Below are 24,527 nucleotides of genomic sequence, written 5' to 3' on the forward strand. Positions count from 1 at the left end.
ATCTTGGATCTCCAGACCTCATGCTCGGTGACAAATAGCTTAAACCAAAGGGCTTGTCTTTTGTGCTCAGTACAGACACGAGTCCCTAACCCAGGCTCACTGCTGGGGTTAAAACAGTGAATGTAACTGTTCAGAGTAAATGTAATCTCAGTGCACGGACAAAAATTTTCAGAACTTATTATTCTGAAAATATGACCATCACTTTTTTATAGAAATAAGATTCTACTTATGTAGATGTTACAATAATATTTATGAAGACTTATTCAGAATATACATATTCATATTTTAGAAACCCATGGAATTTACAAGGAAAGAGCTCACACTAATATAAATGGACACCGCAACTCCCACAAATCTATGTTCAGGCTTGAACAACAGAACTACTGCTAAAATAGCAGCAATATTAGCACATCTCCTTGAAAACCATTTCTGAAAAACAAAGAACCTATACACTAGTTCATGCAGAAAACAAAATGTCATCTGCTGCTTTCTTTTCATTCAACAGTGCTCATTTTCCAAAGCTGCCTGATAATAACAGACAGGACAAAAGGGGTCATTCTCATCTGCTTTGGGCAAGGGATGCCAAATAGAAATTCTAAGCCCGTCAGCTCAACACAGCCTGACTGCTAAGCATTAAGCAACTGTGACAAGTGCTGGCCGCAGGGATATTTTACCTCACACAGTAATTTTTTCTTGTGGACATCACAGTAACTTGCAGTGTTTTAAATGGCCCTGGCATGTCCCAAAGTAAGATAATGCATGATAGACAGAATATATCTCCTATTAGAAATCACTAGGAAGAAGAATATTCAATTGCAGGCAATATCTCTCTTGTTTGCAGCCCCCAGATTAGGCCTGCTTTGGACTATTGTGTCAGCAGAGCAACAGATGGAAAGAAAGCCTGAAGGAATAGATTTTCAGGTCCCATCTAGGGGCCTGCTTTTGTGGAGAGATTTTTCTGAAGGGCTCAGCACTCAGGAGTACCTGTTCTTCCTAAAAGAAGCCAAGCTGGTTTTATAATCTGTCCTTAAGCTTTCTGATTATATCCTTTTTCAGTATAATTTGAAAACAGACAACAAGATCACAGACAGACGACTTTTGTTTAGTGTACAGCTCATTACAATAATCATAATACGGAAAGATTTCCTAAAAAGTTTTCAACTAAGTAACTAATAAAGCACACAGGCACTCATGTGTCTGGCAAGGGAACAAGGGTTACAGAGTAGATTGCAAAGAAAGAAAATTAACATAAAAGAAATTTCTTTATCGTTTTCCTTTGATTTTCTAGACTAAATCAGAATGTGAGAGTTGCTGAAACAAGTTAAGGACAATGAAAGATAAGTTTCAAATTACAATCATGACTAAATTAAACCACAGCAAGGACACAAAGACAGGCGTAATAAAGTTGCCAATAACGATGTGAAAAAGCCAAAAATACTCACTACTATTTTGTGTTTCATCTGCAAAGCAGAATAATGGTACTTTCACGGTTTCTGACAACAGTGAAATAGTTCTTATCCTAATACTCATGTTAACGATGCACATTTTCAAACATGCAATACCAGATAATGTGCCCTAACATGTTTTGGAAAAAACTTGCCAGGCATCTTTCTGCACCCTGGATATAACTACTCAACATGTTTTAGAATTTCAGGGATGTTACAGAGGGCTAAAAATAAAGCTATTTTAGAAACTAGAAAAAAGTTACAAAAGTACAACACAAAGAAGTAGGGGCTGGTGAGCATTGCCTTGATGCTTGGTAAGGTTAATGAAAGGCAGATAAAAAAGCATTCATTACTAAAGTCTTGCCAGACTCATGCTGCTGTTTTCCTTTTATAAGCCTATGGACGGTTAATAAAGATATCTTATCAAAGGACTGACACAGCAGTCCTGAGACCTTCCACCGTTTTCTTCCAAAGCAGGGACCAAGACAATGGGAAGCTCCTATCCTTTGCTCCTGCAGACAGGGATGTCACTGCAGCATTGCAGGTATCTGCTTCTCTGTAGAGAGAGGACCTGAGCTATCTCTGCATTAACTTTGGCACTCAGATGCCTCAAGCAAGGAGGGACGAAACCAGAATTCTTTCTTTTTGGTTCTTCTCCATGTCTTTCATGGGATGAGAAGGAGAGAATATTATGCCTTGCTGTTCAGTCTACGAATTAGTAAAAGAGCTACAAGGCAAGCATGATGATGGCAGCATCAGGGCTTGGTGTACACCAGCTTCTATTATGCCCTTAATACTCTATTTGCACGTTTGGCAGTACTTGATTTCAAACTGACAGAAGGAGAGAAACATTGATTTTTGCTCTGTTTCCCTCTTCTGGAGCACATTCTCTTTTCCCTGTGCCTAGTCCTTGCAATTTCTGCTCCACATCATCCTTTTCATCCCCCTTTTCATCCCTCCTCAATCCATTTCCCCAAATTTATGGCCAGTATCAGACACCTCCAGAATCTGGAATATTGCTTATTCTCTAAACTGACAATTAGGCCTCCTTGTCATCTTCAGCCTGCTTCTCCCCCCATTGGCATCATGTACCTTTTACCCTCCAGACCTCTATCCTGGACTCTTCTTTTTCTGTTTTATCTCCAAAGATTACTACTATTGGTCAAATTATGCTTCTGAAAAAGACCACAGGCTGTAACTGAAGGAGAAACAGAAAGCTGCAATGGGAAAGTGGGAAAATGCAGAAGGGAGGGTAAGGGAAAAAAGGGATGAAATTAAGCAGAGGTAACAGTAGGTAAGTTAGCGAAGCAAGAGGAAGTTAAGAGGCTGAAGCTGATCACAAATGATAACCACCTGTACCTGCTGACCACACAAAATAAACAAGGATGTTTACCAGTCAGTTTTCAATAAAAGACAAAAGTCATGTTAAATCTTAAATAAACAGAAAATCTTTCTGCAGAAAGGAAGCTTTATCAGGAAAAAAACTAGGAGGAACAGTTTGGACTTAACAAACTCTGCCAGACATTATTCCTTGATCTATTTCCTTTCAGGTCACTATTCAAGCTAATGGAGTTACTTCCAGGAATAGGCCTTAGCTTTGTGTTTTGACCCTATAAAAATTATACTCTAAGAAAAAAAATCCATCCTCTTACACTAATTAATAATTGTTACAGGTCTGTAGCTTGAAAGACAATAAATTCTTGGGCAAGTACTGCGTTGCATGCCTGTAAAGTGATGTCTAGTGCCGTATAACGCAATAAAATGTGCGACATGACAAGAATATAAATATGACAACTGTAATGAAATCAACCTGCCAATATTGTCCCTTTATGAGACATTCTTCACAAAATGTCCTGAGCAGCTTCACAATCTAAGTCAACCAAGCTGAAACAAACAGGGTGTGAAAAAACTAGCTAGTGAGCATGTTATCTGCCACACACTCAACAGATTCAGGAGCAAACACACAAAAAAAAGAAAGCCTCACAAATAGGAAACTGATGGTACCGAAAGTATCCAGCATTGTGGCAATAGTTCTTACAACTAGCAAGTAAAAGTGACAAATGCAAACAGCGACCATTTTGGAGAAGCGTCTGGCTTCTTCAACAACTGTGAAAAAAGCCAAACAAACACATGAACATACCACTGTAGGTTCTTGTTAGACATTTGCATAATTTCTGAAAAAACACTGAACACCTGAATAGTTCATGCCTCATTTCCAGAAGTGTTGGGCACTCACACCTCTAAATAATAGAAACACAGAGAATGGTTTGGGTTGGAAGGGCCCTTTTCAAAGGTCCAAGTCCACCTAGACCAATCCCCCTTGCCACAGGCAGGAACACCTTCCACTAGACCAGGTTGCTTAAAGCCTCATCCAGCCTGGCCTTGAACACTGCCAGGGATGGGGCACCCACAGCTTCTCTGGGCAACCTGTGCCACTGTCTCATCATCGAATCATTTAGGTTGGAGAAGACCTCTGAGACCACCAAGTCCAACCTTTAACTGTCAAGTCCATCACTAAACCATGTCCCTAAGTGCCACATCTACATGTCTTTTAAATCCCTCCAGGGATGCTGATTCCACCATGTCCCTGGGCAGCCTGTTCAATGCTTGACCACCCTTTCAGTGAAGACATTTTTCCTAATATCCAATGTAAACCTCCCCTGATGTAACTTGCAGCTGTTTCCTCTTGTCCTGGGAGAAGCGACTGACTCCCACCTGCCTACAGCCTCCTTTCAGGTAGTTGCAGAGAGCGGTAAGGTCCCCCCTCAGCCTCCTTTTCTCCAGGTTAAACCACCCTAGTTCCCTCAGCAACTCTTCATCAGACTTGTGCTCCAGACCCTTCACCGGCTTTGTTGCCAGTCTCTGGACACGCTCCAGCACCTCAGTGTCTCTCTTGAAGTGAGGGGCCCAAAACTGAACACAGGATTCGAGGTGCAGCCTCACCAGTGCTGAGTACAGGGGGACGATCACTGCCGTAGTTCTGCTGACCACACCATTTTGGATACAAGACAGGATGCTCTGGGCCTTCTTGGCCACCTGGGCACACTGCTGGCTCACGTTTAGCTGGCTGTAGGCCAGCACCCCCAGGTCCTTTTCCACCAGGCAATATTGTAAAAAAGTTCTTCCTTACATCCAATCTAAACTATCCTCTTTCAGTTTTAAACTGAAAGTTTTAAAGTTGTCCTGTCACTATAGGTCTTGGTAAAGTCAAATCAGCAGGACTTGCAACTGCTTGGTACCTCCTCCCAAGGACAGGCAACCTAACTGTTCCACATCTACTATATAAAGATTTAATTCTGTGTTACCTGATATTTATCTCCTTGCAAACAAAATGTAATTATATCCAGCAGCATCTCCTGCCACCTACGTTTGACAGCCTCACAGGCTCATATTGTGCTCCTCAGGAGGAGACCATTCCCCCTGTCCTGCTGCCTCACATGAATTTCCTCCTCATGGCATGCGAAAGTAGAATGGGTACAAGAACCCAGACTGTGGGCACAACTCCAGTTTTCATCTGCCTGTGAACAGAAAAGCCTCAAACAGGTAATGCAACAAAGAGATGTTGTTTGCATCAAAAACCTCTGGCCTCTCTAATCCCAAAGGCTCCCCGTAAAACTCTGTCTGAAGGGCACCCTTCTTTTTTTTTGCCTGGTACCTGCACAAATCCACCCACAACCTACAGAAAACCTCTAACAAACTGCAAATGATGTTCCAGTCTAAAATTTTGCCTGACATACCTGTCACACCACATCTAGAGTGTTTATGAAAGCCAGAGGAGGGATAGTTACCAAGGCAGTGAGCAGATTCCATCAACAGCCAAGCAGGATTTGCACTCAAGAGGCAGACTGCTTCAAAAGCGCAGTGTCTTGACTGCTCCATGATACAGCCCAAGGAGGGAAGATGGGGCTGAGCCTGGTTCCCCACTGCCTTACCCCCCCCCCACACTTCTTGCTGTTCACAGAGGTCACTTTTTTCTCTTGGCTGCACCATGGGTAAAATAAACCTCTCACTGCAACACAGAGATGGCTCCACAGGAAATAAAATACAAAAGGACACAGTGAGACATTGTCAGAGCTAAATGATACCGCTGTTGCAGATGGAGCCCCATGCTCTGCCTGCTGCCTCTCCTGCTGATGACGAGATCAAAACCTCTTCCATAAAAAGAAAATGCAGCTTTCCTGTCTAGAGGTTTCTTGTGTGTTTTTTGTTTGTTTGGGTTTTGTTGTGTTTTTTTTTAACAGAGGTAAGATAAAATTGCTCTGGGTAAAATATTCCCTAGACCATGGATATACCTACTGCGTGAAGCAATTCCACTTCTGATGTTGCAGACACTGCTGGAGGTCAAACAGTCACACCAGGAATCACCAGAGACATACAACTCTCCCTCCTAAGCAAGATACTGAGGCTCTGCAGAGGCAGCTGCCAAGGGGCTTCTTTCTGCTGCAAGCAGAAAAATAGCTGACATAGTTCTGCATTTTTTTAATTGGATTCCTATTTACGTTTTTATCACTAACTGGCCTGATTTCTCAGCACACAGGCTTTTGGAACATAAGTAATTTCAGGGGCTGGGCACTGAGCTCAGTGCACACAACAGCTGGCTGTCATGCTGAATGGATGGGTTCAAGTGGGGAAGCACTGTGAGCCCTTTGCGGAGCACAGCAAGGCTGGGGGCTGAATCACAGAAACCTGATAAATGCAAACAATCCACAAACACGTGACGGAAGAAGTAAGTAGTCTTTACAAGTGGTTTTGGCTTACACATGAGATCCAGCTCAGCACTGGTGTTATTTAACAGCCATGACAATATTCTAAAATCATAACCAAAATAATTCCTCTCATATTGGCAAAAAATCTCTCAGAGCTCAGCTCACCCAGAGCAACACTTGCTATTCCCAAAGCACTCTTCAGAAATGGCAGATGGACAATCTCAGCGAAGCCTTCAACGAGCATCTCTTATCCCCAGAAAATTATGACTTGACGTAAGTGACACAAGCCTGCAGATCTACCCAACTGATTCATTGCAGACCCTGCTCCTTGCTCCTGCGTAGCTACCTGATGATCTGCTACTGCCAGCCACCCCCCTTGGGGCTGGCTAGATTAGAAATGCTGAAGATTCCTGTGCTGCAAAGGATGCAGCAGGGAAAATGGATCAGGGAACACAGACTGTTGGTTGAAATGCTGGCAAACATCTCAGGTTCTCAAATGCTAGGCTCTCAAATGCTAGACTCTGTGAGACCTTAGGCTTGTGCAGGGACAAAAAGCAGCAAATGAATAGTGTTCTGTTAGCTCAAGGAGAGCTCTTTGCAGGATTAGCTTCTGTTGCCTCATGGTGTGATCTTGGGCAAGTAACTTGATCCTTTGGGCCAGTTTGCTGACTCAAATCCTAAATGGACTCAAAGTATGTTAAAGTATATGTTATTTTACATTAGTGGAGAATCTTGTGCAACTAAGCCATCTAGTAAATAGGAGAGATGTGAGAAATTAACTGAGATTTATGAAGGGGGATCTCTTGTTGAATACACAGAGGGAGCAGAAATTATATCGCTAATCCCTGTGAGTAGGAGGGACTAGTGGAAAAATGAAGAAATGACGCTGATGACAGCAGGGGAGTAGCAACTACAAATAACTGCTCAATGTTTTAAGATTCTACTCCCTGCTGTTACAGCGGCTGTGGCAGTGCTGGAGGAAAGAGTGATGATTTCAGACAGAAAACACAGACCCAGGACATTTCAGGATCTGGATCCATAAGAAGAAATGCTACAGACCTTTTACATGCCACATGGCTAGGACAGAGAACCAACACCACAGGATCAGTGTGGCTGTAAACATATAGTACATCAAACATAGCCAAAGTGCCAGGTGCTGATTCATGCAGCTGCCTTATGCCCTTCGCCAAGCCCCTCCATGCTTCCCACCCAGCTCCTATCTACAGCTCCTGGCCCCAGTCCTGTCTCTGTTCATTTCCTTTGTACCACCAAGGGACGATGCTGGTGCCTGCTGTATTGCATTTGGGTGGCAAGGTTTTGGTATCGGGGGGCTACATGGGTGGCTTCTGTGAAAAGATTCTAGAAGCTTCCCCTACATCCAATGGCGCCAATGCCAGCCAGCTACAAGATGGACCCGCTGCTGGCCAAGGCCAAGCCCATCAGTAACAGTGGTAGCGCCTCTAGGAAGCATATTTAAGACAGGGGGGAAAAAACCTGCATAACTGCAGCCTGGGGAGCGAGGAATGAGAATGCGTGAGAGCCGCAGCCCTGCAGCCCCCAGGCCAGGGCAGGCCAGGGCCGGGGGGCTCCCGGCGCCGCGGCAGAGGCTCCCCCCAGCCCGCGGCGCAGCCCCCGGCGGGGCAGGCTGTGCCCCCAGCCCACGGAGCCCCCGGGGGGCAGCTCCCCCCCCGCAGCCCGGCAGGGCCCCACGCCGGGGCAGGGGGTGCCCGAGGGAGGCTGTGACCCGCGGGCAGCCCGCGCTGGAGCAGCTCCGGGCAGGGCCCGTGGCCCCGCGGGGAGAGGAGCCCGGGCCGGGGCCGGGCTGCGGGCAGGGCCGGTGCCCCCGCGGGGACCCGCGCCGGGGCCGGCCGGGCCTGAGGGGCTGCGCCCCGCGGGGGGACCCACGGCGGGGCAGATGAAGAGTGTGAAGAGCCTTCCCCTGAGGGGGAAGGAGTGGCAGAGATGTGATGGCCGGACTGCAGCCCCTGTTCCACATCCCCCTGCACTGCTGGCAGCGAGGAGATATAGAAATCAGGGGTGAAGTTGAGCCCAGGAAGAAGGAAGGGGTGTGGAGAAGGTGTTTACGATTTAGTTTTTATTTCAATTATCCTACTGATTTGACTGGTAATAAATGAAAATAATTTTCCCCATGTCAAGTCTGTTTTGCCCATGACAGTAATTGGCGAGTGATGGCTCCCTGCCCTTATCCCAGCCCACGAGCCTCTCATTGCATTTTCTCCCCCCAGCCCAGCTGAGGGGGGCAGTGACAGCGCAGCTGTGGTGGGCACTTGGCATACAGCCAAGGTCAACCCACCACAGTTGCCTGTGGTGTCTCCAGGGAAGAGAAGGCTTTTGAGGCTGCCTGCCTTCCCATGACTAGCAGAATTCCACAGCAGAGATGCAATGAGCACAGGAGGCAGCACATACGCACCTATCCTGCTGAAAAAGACAGCTGGGGCAGGACTGTATCCATACTATAAAACACTTAGTCTTGGTCTTCCCTTTCTCTTTGTGGTGACTTGGATTTCCTATTTATTCTGCGCCTGATTTTCAGTTCAAAGTGCTTGAAATAATGTGAGGGTTGTGCTACAACATGCCTTGGGCACAGAACAAAGGCATGTGGTGGTGTTTGAAGGAGCAAACCTTGATGAGATACTGCCAAAGGACTGTGTACGGAGACAAACTTGATGCAGTCCTCTCAACATCATCACCTTTTGGAGGGGGTCCTGGGTACCAGCCCCACCCAGGAAAAACAGATAAGCCACCTTTCACCACCCAGATAGAGCAACTAAAACAATGCTTATTGCTAATAGGCTGCAATGTTTGGATAGCCCCCAAAACCCTCACAACCTTTCAGAATTCACTCTTTCTGCACCACTATGTGACAGGGCATGCCAGCACTCTTCTTTTACAGATTGGGAACAAACACAATCCTGAAAACCAGAAGTGAACTGTCTGCAGCCTAAACAGGATGTCTTTGAAAAGACGAATTGAAACTAATTCCCCTGAGACCTTGGCCAGCAGCTCTGGACCATATTCTTCTCCTTCCCGTTTGAGCATCCTGCATTGTGTGGCACTGCCCTTGTCTCTTGGCAGCACCACTGAGCAAATAAAAACAACTCCAGTGAGGTCAGGGTTTGCTGTAAAAGCCCCTGAGGGAGGAAATGAGGGTTAGCCCTCAGGAGCCTCTTAAGAATGCATTTGCTTTTTTCATATTACATGAACAGCCGGGGCCATGGCTCTATCACTCATAGCCAAGACAAAAAAGATGGATGACACAGGAACAAGTTTCCAGGACAAGACTGTTATACACAGCAACAGCCTATGCTGGCTGATAACCCATCACACAGATGAGAAGTGAGACACCTTTAGCAAATGGGTCTAGATAATGTTGTAAGTTGGTTTTGAGGGCATGACACCATGTTTTGTATTTAATGATGCCTTCAAGAATGCCTTCAATGCTATTACAGACAAAAAGCAATAAAGTAAAGAAGAGAGAAGCTTGGAAATCTTCCATCAAGCCACTCTGACCAGTTTGTGTATTGTGCCAAATAAGTAGCAGTTATTACAGAAAATCATGGTTCAGAGATGAGACCTCAGAAAATAGCCTATACTAGCAAAACCCCAAGTCAAAGACCTTTTCCTAGATAAATGACACACCATGGTTCACACCCACACAACTGAACTCTGTTATACGTCAGAACAAGCTGGCTGCACCCCTGCAGTCCTAGGCTAGCTCCTGAGCTGTGCCCACCATCACCAAAAAAAAGAGTCCTAGCTGATAGGAACCACAGCAGCCAGCTACATACTTGCTGCAAAACGTCCTTGGTGTTTTATGATCACAGAGCATCCTTAAGTGCCAAGGCATATGCTCAGCACCACCCGCACCAAGAAAAGCCTTGTTACAGGGCCCCAGTGGCTCCAATCCTGACTCCCAAATGTGCACCTTCTTCAAGTTGCCCTGTAAATAAAGCCAACATCTATACTAGCAGATAACATGGTCAGGGCTTGGGCTGAGACAATGGTACACAGCATCTGTCTTGTGAGTTTGTAGCATGCTCCCTGGCATGAATTTGGCCCAGGCTAATTATTCTAATTATTGCTTTCCCGAATGATGCCTGGACATAGTTCAGGGATCAGCACAAGCTCAGGGTCCTTCCTGTTTTGGATGTGGCCACCTTGCTCTGGGGAGCGGAAGGATTTAGCTGTGGACAGAAGCTACTTCATGCTAGTTGGCACAGAGTAAGAACAGTTCCTGTCTGCTTTTATTTACTAGTTTAGCCACAGTCAAACCACCTACCACAGCTGCATATTTCACTGTGATGATAAATTGTACTCCCCCGTATGATCCAGACATGACTGAGCATCTCAGGCAATATGGAAGGAAAGGTTTCAAGTCTTACCCAAAATTTATGGAACGTAACAGAAAGCAGTTCTTTCATTTCAATGACAATTGTCATTAACAACAATCTGAATGCCACGTTTCTGTAAAAAGGGAGACTTTTCCCCAAGCAGACCTCTAAAATCAGTTTTATTCCTTTTACCAAAGGGATAATGGAGAGATCTAACTTTTAAGTACTGTGATGTGACCTGAGAAATTAAAGTACAAAACGAAGAGCTACTGAATCCCAGATGTGTATCTGTCCTAAAAAACATTTCTCCTTTCACTGGCACTTCAGATGATCCCAGATCTGGCCAACTGCTGCAAAGGGCAGTGGCAAGAGATGTGATCCCCAGGTGTGTTTAGTACCAGCCCATAGTTACAACTGCTAATTCATGCATTTTGGGCAAAGTTTTACAGATCGCTTCCAAAAATGGTTTTCCAAAAGCCAGTTCTTTGATCCTTTGAAACCAAGACAGAAATTTCTGCAGCAGATCCATGGGGAAAAGAGAACAATGGTTTTATTAAGTCTGCTGAATTAGGAACTTGACAGCATCAGATGAAAGGAAAAGTCTCCCACCTCTATTTAAACCAAGCACACATTCACTCCATAGACAGCTTCTTCTATGTCAAACAATTCTGTTATACTTGGTGAACAGAAAAGCAATGGGGCAGCTCTGAATCCATCCCTCATTAGCAGTCTGTCTCATCTACAAGCAGCTCCCCGCATCTGTCGATTAAAGATTTCCCGTGCCTTGGTGGAAGGAGCAGGCTAATCGATGAGGTAATGCTTTTTTATTCTAATTGACTTGAGTCATCCCACTATTGTAAAGTCTGTGAAACAAAACATGTTTAAATCTGCCCAATTACATCATGTTCAATCCTCTTCCAAAGCAGAAGTAAAAAAAAAAAAAGACACTTTTGATTCTGTGTAGTTGTAAATTTATCCTGTACACTCTCTAAAGGATCTCCTGCTTCCTACGAACCTGTCTCAGTTATGCAAGGACTTGCTTAATACGCCTACAGAATAGCTCATGGCAGCTTCTGCACGCCTTCATCACTGCTCAGTGCTGCACTGCTACAAATGACCGCACATTGCTGTTAAACAGGATGGGAAAATCAAAAGCTGAGAGTTCATTCAGAGGACTGTGGGAATTATTTGAGAGCTGGTGCCAGCTAGTGGCAATGATATTTCATTCCAGTTCCCTGACATTACGTGGCTCCACAATTCTTCTATATACAGAAAAGTGTAAGCTTTATTGCTTTAATACATTGTAAACAAGGAACCAGGCCTGTTAAAAATCCTGTGACATCTTTCTTAAAAGCAGACCTATCTACTTCAGCAAGCTGGTCAAATTCCAAGTTGAGTATTTACATCGGTGCAACTCCCCCTGCATTTGCAGTTGAACTACAGGTTCTTCACTTACTGTCTGATGCTGCAATGAAGTGTTGCAGTAAGCTATTAAGTCCTTGCTGCATTTTACCCCAGGTGTAGTTACATTTGTGTTCTGCTTGGAAACACTGCTGGATGGCAATACACAGCTGTAACACTACCCAGACTATAGAGTTATTTGCAGTCCTTAGGGTTTAGGACGATGGTATAAACAGAAATTTACTATTTATAAGACCCATTACAGTATATTCAGTGTTCCAATCAGAAAGAAAATGAAGCACATTAAAATAATTACTTAAACTCCTTCCCAAAGGGTCCTTGTGTTCCAGCTGTGTATGTACTGGAATCTCTCAGGCCAGCCATGACAGAAACTCACCACTGAAGTTTAACTAAGCAATTGCTTCAACATGCAACATAAAAACTGGGGAAATAATGACTGCGTAATCTTATGGGACCAAAACTACACTAGACCAGGAAATATGAATGCAGATAAGGACAATGCTGGCATGGGGGAGGGCTCTCAGAACTTTTCCTTAGGTCAGGGAAGTGACTATTTCCACAATAAAAGAATAGACAGAGTAGCCAACTTTAGATCTGTCGGTTACGCACCCGCTCCTCTCCAAATCTCTCTGACAGTCTGAGTGACTCCCAAGGTACAGTTCTGATAGCCAGAAGTGGACATAGCAGCAGGGCTTTTGCAATCACCTGTTAAATACACGCTCCTGAAGGTGTGCTTAGTAACATATGCCAACTACAAGCCCAGGAGTACCAGAAAATCTCAGTTCTCCTAAGCACACTTACATTCAGTTAGCACTACCACAGAACAGTAATGAGAGAGCAGGACTGAGTCCTTCACACACCCAGCTTGATTCCACTGGTTGGAAAGTACAGCTAGAAAAGGTTCTCAGTTCCACTACTTGGAGCCACACAGGCCTTGGAAGAGTTCTCCCAAGGAAAACATATTCCAAGAGAATATGTTTCTTCTACTCAACACACAAAACAGAACGTATACGGACAATTCTGTGAGATTCAGTATGGTTTCATTTTCCATTGCTTTCTTCCTACCACCCTCAACCTTCCATCCGTGGGGGCACAGCAAAATTTGCAGTAAAGAAACATGTGGGAAGCTGTGCTCAGGAGATGGGATTGGAAGTAGAAGAGAAAGGAAAGCCCACTGCATGGGAAAACAACACAAAGCACCTATAAACATAAAAAAAAAGTTCAGCACAGACAAACTGGAGGGACTGAATTTCCTCAGGAAGGATGAAGGAGAGCATGCCTGCCATCCTGCTTTACTCACTAGCAACTCAGTTAAAACACCTCCAAGGAGAGGCTATAAAGTTGCCCGTAAAATGGGTCAAGAGCAGACAAGTTTATGAAACGTAAGTGAGGCTTTTCCTTTAACTGGACAGGTAATACACACCTTTTGCTGCTTTTTCTTCTTTTTCCTCTCTTTGATGGGGAAGAAAAGTATACCAATCTATATCCTTGGCTTTTGGGAAAATTTCAGCTGTCAGAAATGTTTCAGTAGAAGACGAGCAGGGTTGTTTACTGGGATTTTGCAAGTTGCCAATTTGACAGCAGCTGGACTGGAATTGCAACAAATACTTGTGTCACTTGGCAAAGTGATGGTCGAGCATGCCTTGCAAGCTAAGCTTGTGACTCAATGACTGACGAAAAATAAAAGATCTGCCTGTTTAAATCTCCAAAGGCTTCACAGCTGTGAGCACAGATACAGACACTTACTAGGAAAACAAGGCTCCCTCTTTCTCTTCTTGTTCATTGTTTAAACTATCTGAATTTCATTAAAGAAAAAATAACCTATATCTTCTCTCTTCTTCGATGTTTTGACACTCCCTCTCAGCTGATCAGGACAGACAGACAAGTGTTTCTACTGTATATGAATACTACTGTGTTCAGAGGGGAAGTCATCCATGTACCTGGCTAGATCAAAAGGCAGTTGTGAATTTATGAGTGGCTAAGGAGTAGGAGGATGCCTGAGGAGCAGCAGAAGTACAACCCTGCCAACCAAGGACCAGAAGGCACAGCAACTGAACATACATTTTCACAAGTTTGTTTCAGACAATTTGTCCAGGCGACAGCAGCTGTGCCACGACACTGTTCTAGCCTGCAGAAGTTTTCTTCCTTGGAGGTGAAAATCCACTGGCAAGCACACTGCCCTCACCTATTACAGCTCAGGGCACTCCATCAATAAAACCACTTGGAAAGATGCTAACTGCAGAACTCCCCTGAAACCAATTTCTGCCTCTTTGTCAGCCATTCTCGGCAGCCCAAGGTTTCTGGCAGAGGAAGCAAGATCAAACCAACGTTGCCATTCATTTTTTCCCCTAAAAACAAAAGGCTGAGGCCATCCTAGGTTCTTTTGCCACAGAAGGGAAGGGGAAAGGGAAAGGGAAAGGGAGCACTGAAATGAACAGCTCAGGAGACAAACTCTAGCCTGGCTGCTGTTAAGGGGCTGGGAAACATGAAGTAGGATGCAACCCAGAAACAACTGCTGGCTTGTGCGCCAGCCTACCTCCTCCTGCAGCCAGCCTGACTCTGGGGGGCTCTGGCAAAGCCACGGCTGGCTGCCTGGCTGCTCGTTCCCTGCCAAGCTGTTGCTCAAAGCCATCGGCCATTTCATCTGCAGCCAGAAAAGGCCCTGAGTCCTTTAATAATCTCCTTACCAACTAAACCCAGCAACAGCAAACCTCTGGCACCAGGAGTGGTTGAGCTTGACCTCAGCAACAACTTGCTACAAGGCTTTTAAAAACTTCCAGCAGCAGGCTCCCAAAAGGCCAGCCCTCACCAGCCCCATCCCTTCCTAAGTATTGTCAGGTCTCAGCTGTATCTGCATTTAAACACAACAGATGCAAAGCTTCCCCCTACCCATGTGTCTTTATTTCTCTGAAAAAGTACAAATTTAGATGAGGAGAAGCCATGAGGGAAAATCCTCTGAACAATAGTAAAGGAAGAGAGTGGAGACAGAAACTCTCCAGGACCCAAGAGGAGACAGAAAAACTCTTGCCTGGGGAATACCCAGCACTGGGCTCTGTGCAGTTTGCCAGGAAAAACCTAGGTCTGAGGGAAGATAGCTATCACTGAAAGACTCACGGAAGCAAAGGAAAAAGGACGGAAGGGAGGGAATCATGTGTGGAGGAGAGGCTCCTGCAAGGGCTGTAGAGGGCTGATGAAGACAGGAAAGGGAAGCACAGGAAAAGGTGGGTTCTCCCAAGCTGGTGAACAAAATATTACCTCAGAAAATTGCAGCTGAAGAAATGCATGCACTGAAAGGGCTGCTACATGCTTTAACCCATGAAGCAGTTGCTCTCCTTTTGCAAAATTATTGCTGCTTTGTTCAGAGGAGCTGGTCCTGAGTCATTTTAATCAGCTGCTGTCTAAGGTTTACTGGAGTAAACTGAACACAAGTACTATATTCAGTTGTTCTAACTACAAAGAGAGGAGAGAGATGCTAAAGCTCTTGGCTTCAACCTACAAACAATAAAACTGTATAGTTTATACACAGAGGGAGAAGACAAAACCCAATTCAGTTACTGTGGTGTGTTTTTTAAATTGTTTTAAGATTCAAAGCTAGAAATGTCTAACTTGATTGTGCTTGGATCAAATAAAAAAATCCACTACTGGCTGCCTGAATTCCCTACAGAAAGCAAGACCCTAGAGAACCCTTAGGGCAGACTGGGAGCAAACACAGCAGCAGGCAGAAAGCTAACCCTTGTGGGCAGAGGAGCTCAGGGCCATACTATTTTTTTTTTTTTTTTAGTAATTCCTTCACACCTTGGGCCTGAACACAGGAGCTCAGTTCAACAATTCAGCTGTTAGGACAGTCCCTGATACTTCCCTGACATGGGACAAGCTGCCTTCTCCTAAACCACCCAAATCACAGCCCAGGAGGCAGCACAGGCCAGCAGCCACTTCCAGTGGGCATTCTGGACATAGCAAATCTAACCTGGAGGACAGGAGAACATAACGGTATAGACATGGCCAGATACTGCCCAGTCAGCCTCGGCAACGCACCCTCACACAGCTGAGCTGACTCCGAATTCCTGCTTCACACAGCTCTCTTCACTCCATGCAAAATCTTCTCTCAAATCACTGGCAAATTATACCTCTTTCCATTGCAGAACTTTCAGCAGTATCACCAAGGATATCCTAGCTGTGGGTGAATAGCTCCTCCATCTTGTGGCTGTCTTCCATGCCTTTTCCTTCAGAGGATTAGCCCCTTTTGGATCTAGTATTCTTGCTTCTTTCATTCCTGAAGGCATTCCAGTTGGAGAAATTTGTGACTGCAATTGTTACTAGCCACACAGTACTATTTTGTGATTTACAAGGAAAATCCTTTAAAAGACAGCAGTATTGAAAGATACTGCACCTCTAAAAACCCAGGTATGTTGTCAAAGCACCATGGTAGACACTAAAAATAGGTCTCTGCAAACATTGAGATAGATAGATTTAGAGAACAGTGATAAAGAGCATTATTGCACTCACTTTAAGGAGAACAATAGAGACAAAGATGTCAATACACCTAATATTGTCCCTACAACGTGAGGTAAAATATCAGATTTTCCACTTATAAAGGAATTAAAACATTTTAATAAAGGGATATTCTAATGCTCATGGCTTACTAGAAAAAAAAGAAAAAAAAAAAAAGGAGATGTTAACTTTGAAAAAAATAGTTTGGCTATGAGCCCTTGTGACTTACAAGTCACTGTATATGTACACTGCCAAAAAAAATGAAATAGAGCTAGACATGTGCCACTACTACAAAAGCAAGTACACTATATTAACTCCATGCTGCACAGCTGATGTCAAAGGACCATCTTACTCTGTATTAAGAATGCTTATTCTTACAGGACCTGTATATTCTGCCCAAAGCTGAGAAGATTTCTACAAACATCCGGGAAAACTTGCAGAGTAACTGGTGACAATACACTGGAATAACAATACTCCCAAACTATCAAGAAGGGTGAAGAGGAGAAAGTACACCCCTCAAAAACATATTTCAAAATGCATTTCAACACTGCACCCCACAAATGTAACCTTTTTTGCACACCTTTTATTCTAGGAAGAACCAGGCCTGGGGGAAAAAAATAAAGGAGAAGGGGTGTTAAAAGCAGAAAACTTAATCAGAAATAGGTATGACAGTTTTTGAACCATCACTGACTTGGACAAGAATAAAACTAGTCTTTCTGTTAAGAATCCAAGACATGGCCCAAGATCACCCTGCTAAAACAGAAAGAAAGCTTTTGGGCATGAAAACAATACAGCAGAGAAACACAAAGTTTGTAGATCATCATTTATACCCACAAAAGCTAAGAGCAGAATTGGCAAGGGAAATGCCCACCAGACATGGAGGAGCGACTCAGACACAGCCTTGAACGTGAGGAAGAGAATGAGCACAACTGGGATGTCTCCTCAAGGCAAAGGGAACCAGACCATTATGAGCTTCCACCTGGATGATCACCAGCAATACAAAACCAGAAAAAAAGGCCCTAGTTTAGCATTTTACCCCTAAGGCCAGTATATTTAACTGGATATCTGGTGGTTCAGCAGCACAGCAGCAGTGCTGGGCCAAATCCAAGTCACAGCCTTCTGGCCCAGGAGGGAAAGTTGTTACCAAATGAAGCATGCTGACAACATATGGAGGCCTGTGCTACTGAAGCAGTTTCATCCTCATCCAGAAAAAACACCCTGTAAGATTATGCCAAACACATGATTCAATTTAGGTCAGAGCTCTGCTGCTCAAAGCACCCTGGCCACTGATACTACTTGGAATAGACTGGCCTGGTTCAGTGCTGACTTTACATCTTTTCACAGGTTTTTCACAGGGGATTATTTTTTTTCTTTAACCTGAATTTACTAGGCATTAGGGAGCAGTTTACCACTAAACATATTTATCCAGCCTGCATCAGCTCCTTTTTTATTCATTCCCATCCCAAAGTAACTTCAGGCACATCTGAGGCACGGAAGCTGTGAGGCCTGCAAGCTCTGTCTTTAAAGCCTGTAAGCACCTAACATTATAATGTACATAGAAGACACCTGAAAATGGTCACCCAAGAAACGCCCATCTACTGACAGCTAAGCTCCTGCCTTTGGTCTCCTACCTAGACACCTACTACTAGATGGTATAAAGCTGGGATACAATGCTTAGGTGCAATCTGATCTCCATTGATGTGAATTGAAAATACCTTCCATGGAAGCAGGATGAGTTACAGGAGAATAAGAGACAATGTAAAATCAGATACAGGATTCTTGGTTCCACTTTCATGTTTCTGCCTTGACACTGTTCATGTGAGATTTACAAAAATAACAATAAATACATGTGGAAATTTTATCTTTTTTATAGATAGGCAACCACTGGTTTAGAGTGAAAAACTGCCTAACATGTCATGCTGCAGCCCTGCACCAGTGAAGACCAAACTTCTTACAGAAAAGAAGTTACTCTGATCCAGTAAGAATTCTGTTCTCAAAAGGAATGGAAGCAATAAACTACACAAGGATTAAATACCAGATCTTGTCATCCTTCAATGCACTAAAAGACCAAAATAATCAAGACTTTCAAATACTATGTCAAACTGTACAGAACAGAAAAGCAAACTTCTTGCTTGTTTTGGCACAGCAAGTTCTTTACAGCTTCTACTTGTTTTAAGTTGGAAAATACAACATTGCATTTGCTAAACCAGTAGATCATTTTCCTATCCAAAAAAGGACAGCTTCTTTTGTAAACTTAGCAGCTAAGGACCATTTTGTGGGAAGCACTGCTTTATCAAACTTCTCATTGTAAATAGTTACTTAACTTTTTAAAACTCTTCTTCAAGAAAAGAATAATTTTGATACTGAGTAATTAAGCATGTGCTTTGTCAAAAGAATAATATTTGAAGTTTTCTTGTGATATCTAAAGGATTAAGTACTTCAAGTAAAAAAGATGATTCCTGGACATCAGCAATTATATATGATTATAATAGCAGGAGCAATGTCCAAATGGCACTTCCAGTATTAATCACTGTAGTTGACCCAACTTGGTGTGGGAGGCTTAAGAGCCTGGAGTGAATGATCCCCTTGGAAATGATTCAAGGTAATTGGGAAACATCAAGAGAGGGCTCTGGCTTGTTACTATCAGTTACTGCCTATTGCTATGAAGAAGCATTCTGAAAGCACTGTCAAAGTCCAAGACAAAGAACGTTCAGTAGTGGCTGGTGACTGTGGGTGGCTGAAACAATTCAGTTCAGTCAGTCGGTGCATACTGAAGATCAAGAACAGCTAAGCCTTTCCTACTTGGGCATATACAGACTGAGACACCCTCAAAAAAGTAGTCACTACTCATGATCCCAGCCATTGAGAAACCAAATTTGCTTCCAAAAACATTAAAAATATTTTTGGGAATTCAGTAAGAAATTCCATCTTGAAGAAAATAACTGTCTGAAAATTACCGGACAGATAAGCAAACCCAGACACTAACACCAGCAAGTTTCAATTCAGTTATTGTTTCTCAAGCTGTTATTGCTTATGCCTTAGCAGCATTTAGCATGTGACACGTTCAGATAAGGGAAGAAGGAAAGAAAAGCCTATTTGTGAACATCATGACTGAAGTATTGGCTCTTTTGGTCTTTATGCTGCTATAACTTCACCTCCTTCTAGACACAAGTGAGCTCGAAAGCAGTTTCGACACTGTAAACATCAGTGTACGCCATAGTGGCACATCCAATGGACCCTGGTGGCTTTATGTTTTGTGGTGGAACACTGCAGTGTGAAGTGCCTACTGTAGCCAAGACTGTTATCAAGGCATTCACAATGTCCCTCTGTCACTTGGATTTCCTGAGGAATGCACTAAAGAGGCACTGCAAAGTCTCCCCCTCTACTAAGGCACCTCCTTCATGACCTGCAGAGGCCTCTCCTCCTCAGTCAAATTCAGCTGAAAGTGGTCAATGTTATAAAATGTTGGGATAAGGGGACAGTGACATAGAACAGCCCTACTTGTTTAGAAAACTAGGCTAAAACCCAAATAATGAAGGCACCACCAGCCATACCTCATTATACCAAGAGGGTCTAAATCTTCTTCCTCTTCTTCCTCCTCTTTTTTCTCCCCTGTTTTGGCATTTTCCACTGACGAAAGCTGTGAGATTAAGTCAGGTGTCTTCTCCTCTTTGAAAAAATCCAGTGCTTCATTTTCTTCTTCTTTCTCCTTCTCATCAGGAATGTTTTTACCCTTGAAGTCAATGGCACTAGTAGATTTTGTTCCTGCAAAATACAGTAACAAATGCAAAACTGAGTACACAGCGTAACAACCATATTTTATTTAATATTTTGCCCTTGTTCCTGATGGTTTTGTTTGGGGAACGAAGAACACAATCAGCTTTTGTGAAACTCTATCAACATTCTTGACTGTCCCTTTTATCCACTATGTGTCATTATGTATCTGATCTGTTTACTGATTTAAAGTAGTTAAGCAGATAAGGACAGAGGAAATTAACTTTATCTGAGACATAGCAGCTCATGTCTAATCTGCTTATTTATGTTTCTTCTATAGTCAATGGAAACAACAGAAATTCCACCTGGTGATTCATCTCATCCAAATAAAGTTTTCTGCGAAGGAGTTTCCTTCTGAAATCCTTATTTCTCTCCACTGGCTACAGAGGGGCTATAAATACTCTGCTTAGATGTAGGTAGCTAACTTTCACATAGCATGTTGAGATAAAGTCCACTTTTTGTTACTAATTTAATTCACTTAAGTTAAAATTAGAGCATCAGACAACATGAAAAAGTTTACTCAGCAGCTCTTCAATTTACTTTCAAAAATGAACCCTGAAGTTCTGACTCCCTTCAGGATGCAAGATCCATCCAGCTGAGCAAATGCAGCAGACTGGAACATGCACTTTGACCAAGTCTTCTAACCATACTTGTTAACATGTAAAGCCCAGGAGAACGAGGAGAGAACTATTCCTTGCTGTGGTGTTCCTGGATGTTCAGGAAAGCAATGTAAAACAATAAGACTACCTAAAAATAGGCTAATGAAAACCATGATGGATAAAATTAATGGTTTCATCCTGTTAAAGTAACATGGCAGCCTCCTCTCACCCAGCTTTTCACGCTTGAATCTGCTAAATCACCCAGGGCAGTCTTCACTGACTAAATATGGGTGTCTACACTGAGCAAGTGGTCTTATACTCCCCTTACAGGCAAGACAATACTGGTTGGGGTAAGCAGTGAATGTTAGGATGATGCTTCTCTTATCCCCACAGTCATCTGTGTCTTACCATGTTGATTCTCCCTAAACACCCCTGAATATATTGACTATGTCTCCAGCACCTGTAAGGAAAGTATACACAACTAGCTTGAGGATCTGTGTTCCACCTGGTTTGGTAGGGTGAGACTGTGATTATTCTAAGGCAGATTTCAATGAACAGGTCACGTTGCTTGCACCCAATCTGTCCACAGTAAAAGACAGTCCAGGCTAATTCAGCTGTAGACATGTGCACCATCATTAGGTTAATCAGCATGCAAAGATTAATCAACATGAATTCTGAATTCTCTGTGCAAGGGGTCTACTTTAAAGAGAACACTACCATGGCAAAACCCAAACCAAACCAAAACTCCAAAACTTTATTAGCAAAAGGATTTTGCCAAATATTGTGCAATTTTGCCCCCCCTCAGCCCCTTCCCCCCTTGGCTTTAGGAAGTTGCCTGGCTCACCGAACTTCTAATCTGGCCACGCTTAACCCTTCTGCAGAATCAGCTGTTCACACATGGTGCCTTGCTAGCACCTTGCAACTTCACTTCATTAAAACTAATGCTATACTGAGAATCCTGCACAGCACTAGAGTGAAATATTCCCTGCTCAGCATCTCTCAGCTGAATTAAAAGCAGAGAGCTCATCTGTTCCATTCATTCAGTGAGTCCCTGCTATGTCCAAGGAACATAAGAAAGGAACTATATGAATCACTGGAAGAGAATACAAAAGGAGGGCATAAGGCTAACAAAAAGTAATTAAAAAAAAAAACCAGAGCCCAGAGAATGGGTTTAACTAATAAAGAATCTGTCTCTTATTCAAATCTTTCTCAGGGTCAATAAATTGCTTTAGGACCCTCTTCAACAAGGCCTAACAATTTTATTAGGAATGAAAACCAGACAAAATGTGGAACAGTTGATCACTAGGGAGACTCTGCACTGCCCCTTTAGGGTCCATCCCTCCACTGTCAATATATGATTATTCAGCCTTTGAAACTTGCATGTTAATTCACAGCTAACTAGGAATCACAGCTTAGGTACATGCCTACGGGAAATCAGAGATGGTGGGATCGGTACCTTCAAAGCAAGCATGGTCTTCTTAATGAGGCACGTGTCCACTGAGAGAAGGGGAAAACACTAGCAAACAAAACATGACTATGCAGCACTGTAGATGCACAAGAGGATATTTTTAGCAGCAGCCTTTATTCTGGTACTCTCTAGTTTTTGACCACATGAGTCAAGAACTTCATAATGCTTTTATCAATCACATTCATGGGAGAGGGTACACTCACATCTTTTAGTTACCTAAAAATTCCAGTAACTCAGGACTTGCTGCTAGATCCTCATCTTTTGAGATGAATTTCATTATATCATTGAACATAACTCTTCGTTCACAAATGTCAGATTCTCCCACGAAGAGAACTTTTCTAGGTAAGAGTGGAAGAGAAACTTGTGGATATCGTGCCGCCAGTCTCTGGTAAAGCTCCTCTATCTCGCTGTACTTCTTGGAAACCTGCAATGAAACGTGCTGCCTGGGTAAGGAAGTTTTTTTTACAGGGGAGACATGAGAAGCAAAGCAGCAGTTCAAGCACTGTGAAACATTAATGCTGGAAAATGAAGTGGAAAAACATGTATTACCAAGGAGCTTTACATATAGCCTAGTAAAAGCCTGTTATCTACACAGTGAATCCCCAAACAATGTTGCTCATCTTCTAATCCTGTTATTAAAATCTGCTCCCTAATGGAATTGAAGTTCACTGCCAGATCCCAGTGTCAATTTGTCTGACTCATCAACTAATGAAATACTGGGAAGGTCACTGCTCCAGATACTTTTCTCTAACAGCAAAAATCCTTGTCCACTAAAAATGACCTATATAATGCCCAGCCCTGAGAGATGGGAGGGAAAAGAAGCCTAAGTAGGTAGTTATGTGATGGAGAAAGCTGCCTGAATCTTTTCACCATTGAGCCAGAAGATCCATTTCTCAGCCCTGGTGGGTTTTAGTGCCCTTCTGGCTGTTAACACCTAAAAAACTGGCACGTCTGCTGCCCTGCAGAGCACCTAATACAGAAATTGAAAGGCAGAGACCTCATCTGACCACTAACTATTCAGTTTTTCCACGAGAAAATAAAAACCAACAACCTGGCCATGGCCTACAGGTTCCCATATAGGGGGAAGATGCCAACAGTGAATGGAGTCATTCCTTCTGCAGACAAAGACAGGAAGCCTGAGGAGAAATAAGACCCAAGATATTACACGGAAAGCAATAACCATGGGAATGCTGGTTAGAAATTGTGTGGCTTCTATGCCACACTAAGTTTTGAATTCAGTACTTTAAAAAATCAACACACAAAACCCACACACAAACAAAATGTTATCTCTAAGTGATGTTACAGGCACAATGGAGAGGACTGTCATGTTTTGTGACTGTGGTATCATACAGACAATATATTCACCATGGCCCTCCATGGCCCTATAAGCTATGAATGTTTTGATGAATACAGAGTTAGAATTAAAAAAATAACCCAAAAAACTAGTGCTAGAGGAGTGTGTATGGCACAGATCTTCTGCTAGGATCCAGCTCTTACCCTCCTGTAACACATATTGGTGAACTCTAGTGCAGTGAATCCTAATTAATACTGCAACATAAAAAAGGATGGAAAGCACCGCATCTTGGGATACAAGAAGGCAGTTCTTCCACCAACACAGTGAAAAAAGAAAGTTAACCCAACAAAAAGCATGGAAGTAGAAGGGAAACAAATTGTAGATTAACCCAGAATCCATAAACCACATCTACACTAGCAAACTAAACACTATCAGCCATATTCCCAGGCACTGGAACCTGACAGTATCTATTAGGAACCTTATAGTATCTATTGGGACCTGACAATGTCCAGCACGATTTTGATTCTGGGCAGTTAGCACTCCTCCAGATAATTCTTCAGCCCAAGATTTAGCCTGGTGCAGAGACCACACAATAGCCAGCTTGGGTACTAATGCTCGCTGCAAATGGTGTGGAAGTTTAATACTATGGATGCAGCTAGCATGTGCTAGCTGCCCTCCAGACCAGAGAACAGGTCCTGACATTACAGACACACCTCGACTAGCTTACTAAATCAGATGTAGGCATAAAGAGTAATAACCACCTTCGCTTTCATGCTTCCCTGCTTTTTGCAGTAATTATCAACCAAACAAGCTGATCTGAAAACTATTTGCATTCCAGCTGTAAAATGTTCACTGTGGGTTCAGTGTCCAGTCACAAATGGTAAGCAGCCCTACAAGAAAGATCTGAAGCACAAAAGCAAACCTGAGTTGTCAGGGGAATGAAAAACAAGAATTTTAGACTTGTCTCCTGTAAGCA

General features: G+C 43.3%; 1 protein-coding gene across 2 annotated transcripts in view; it reads right to left on the minus strand.

Moving 5' to 3' along the window:
* HS1BP3 (HCLS1 binding protein 3) overlaps positions 1–24,527 on the minus strand; it is a 54,104-nt gene that overhangs the window by 16,783 nt on the left and 12,794 nt on the right. For both annotated transcript variants that reach the window (XM_055714076.1, XM_055714077.1), the window contains exons 3-4: positions 22,474–22,681; positions 19,971–20,181 (exon numbers count right to left, since the gene is read on the minus strand). In XM_055714076.1, the coding sequence (XP_055570051.1) occupies positions 19,971–20,181; positions 22,474–22,681 (419 nt within the window). The remainder of the gene's footprint in view (positions 1–19,970; positions 20,182–22,473; positions 22,682–24,527) is intronic.

This window comes from Falco cherrug, chromosome 6 (assembly GCF_023634085.1).
Source record: "Falco cherrug isolate bFalChe1 chromosome 6, bFalChe1.pri, whole genome shotgun sequence".
Taxonomy (NCBI): Eukaryota; Metazoa; Chordata; class Aves; order Falconiformes; family Falconidae; genus Falco; species Falco cherrug.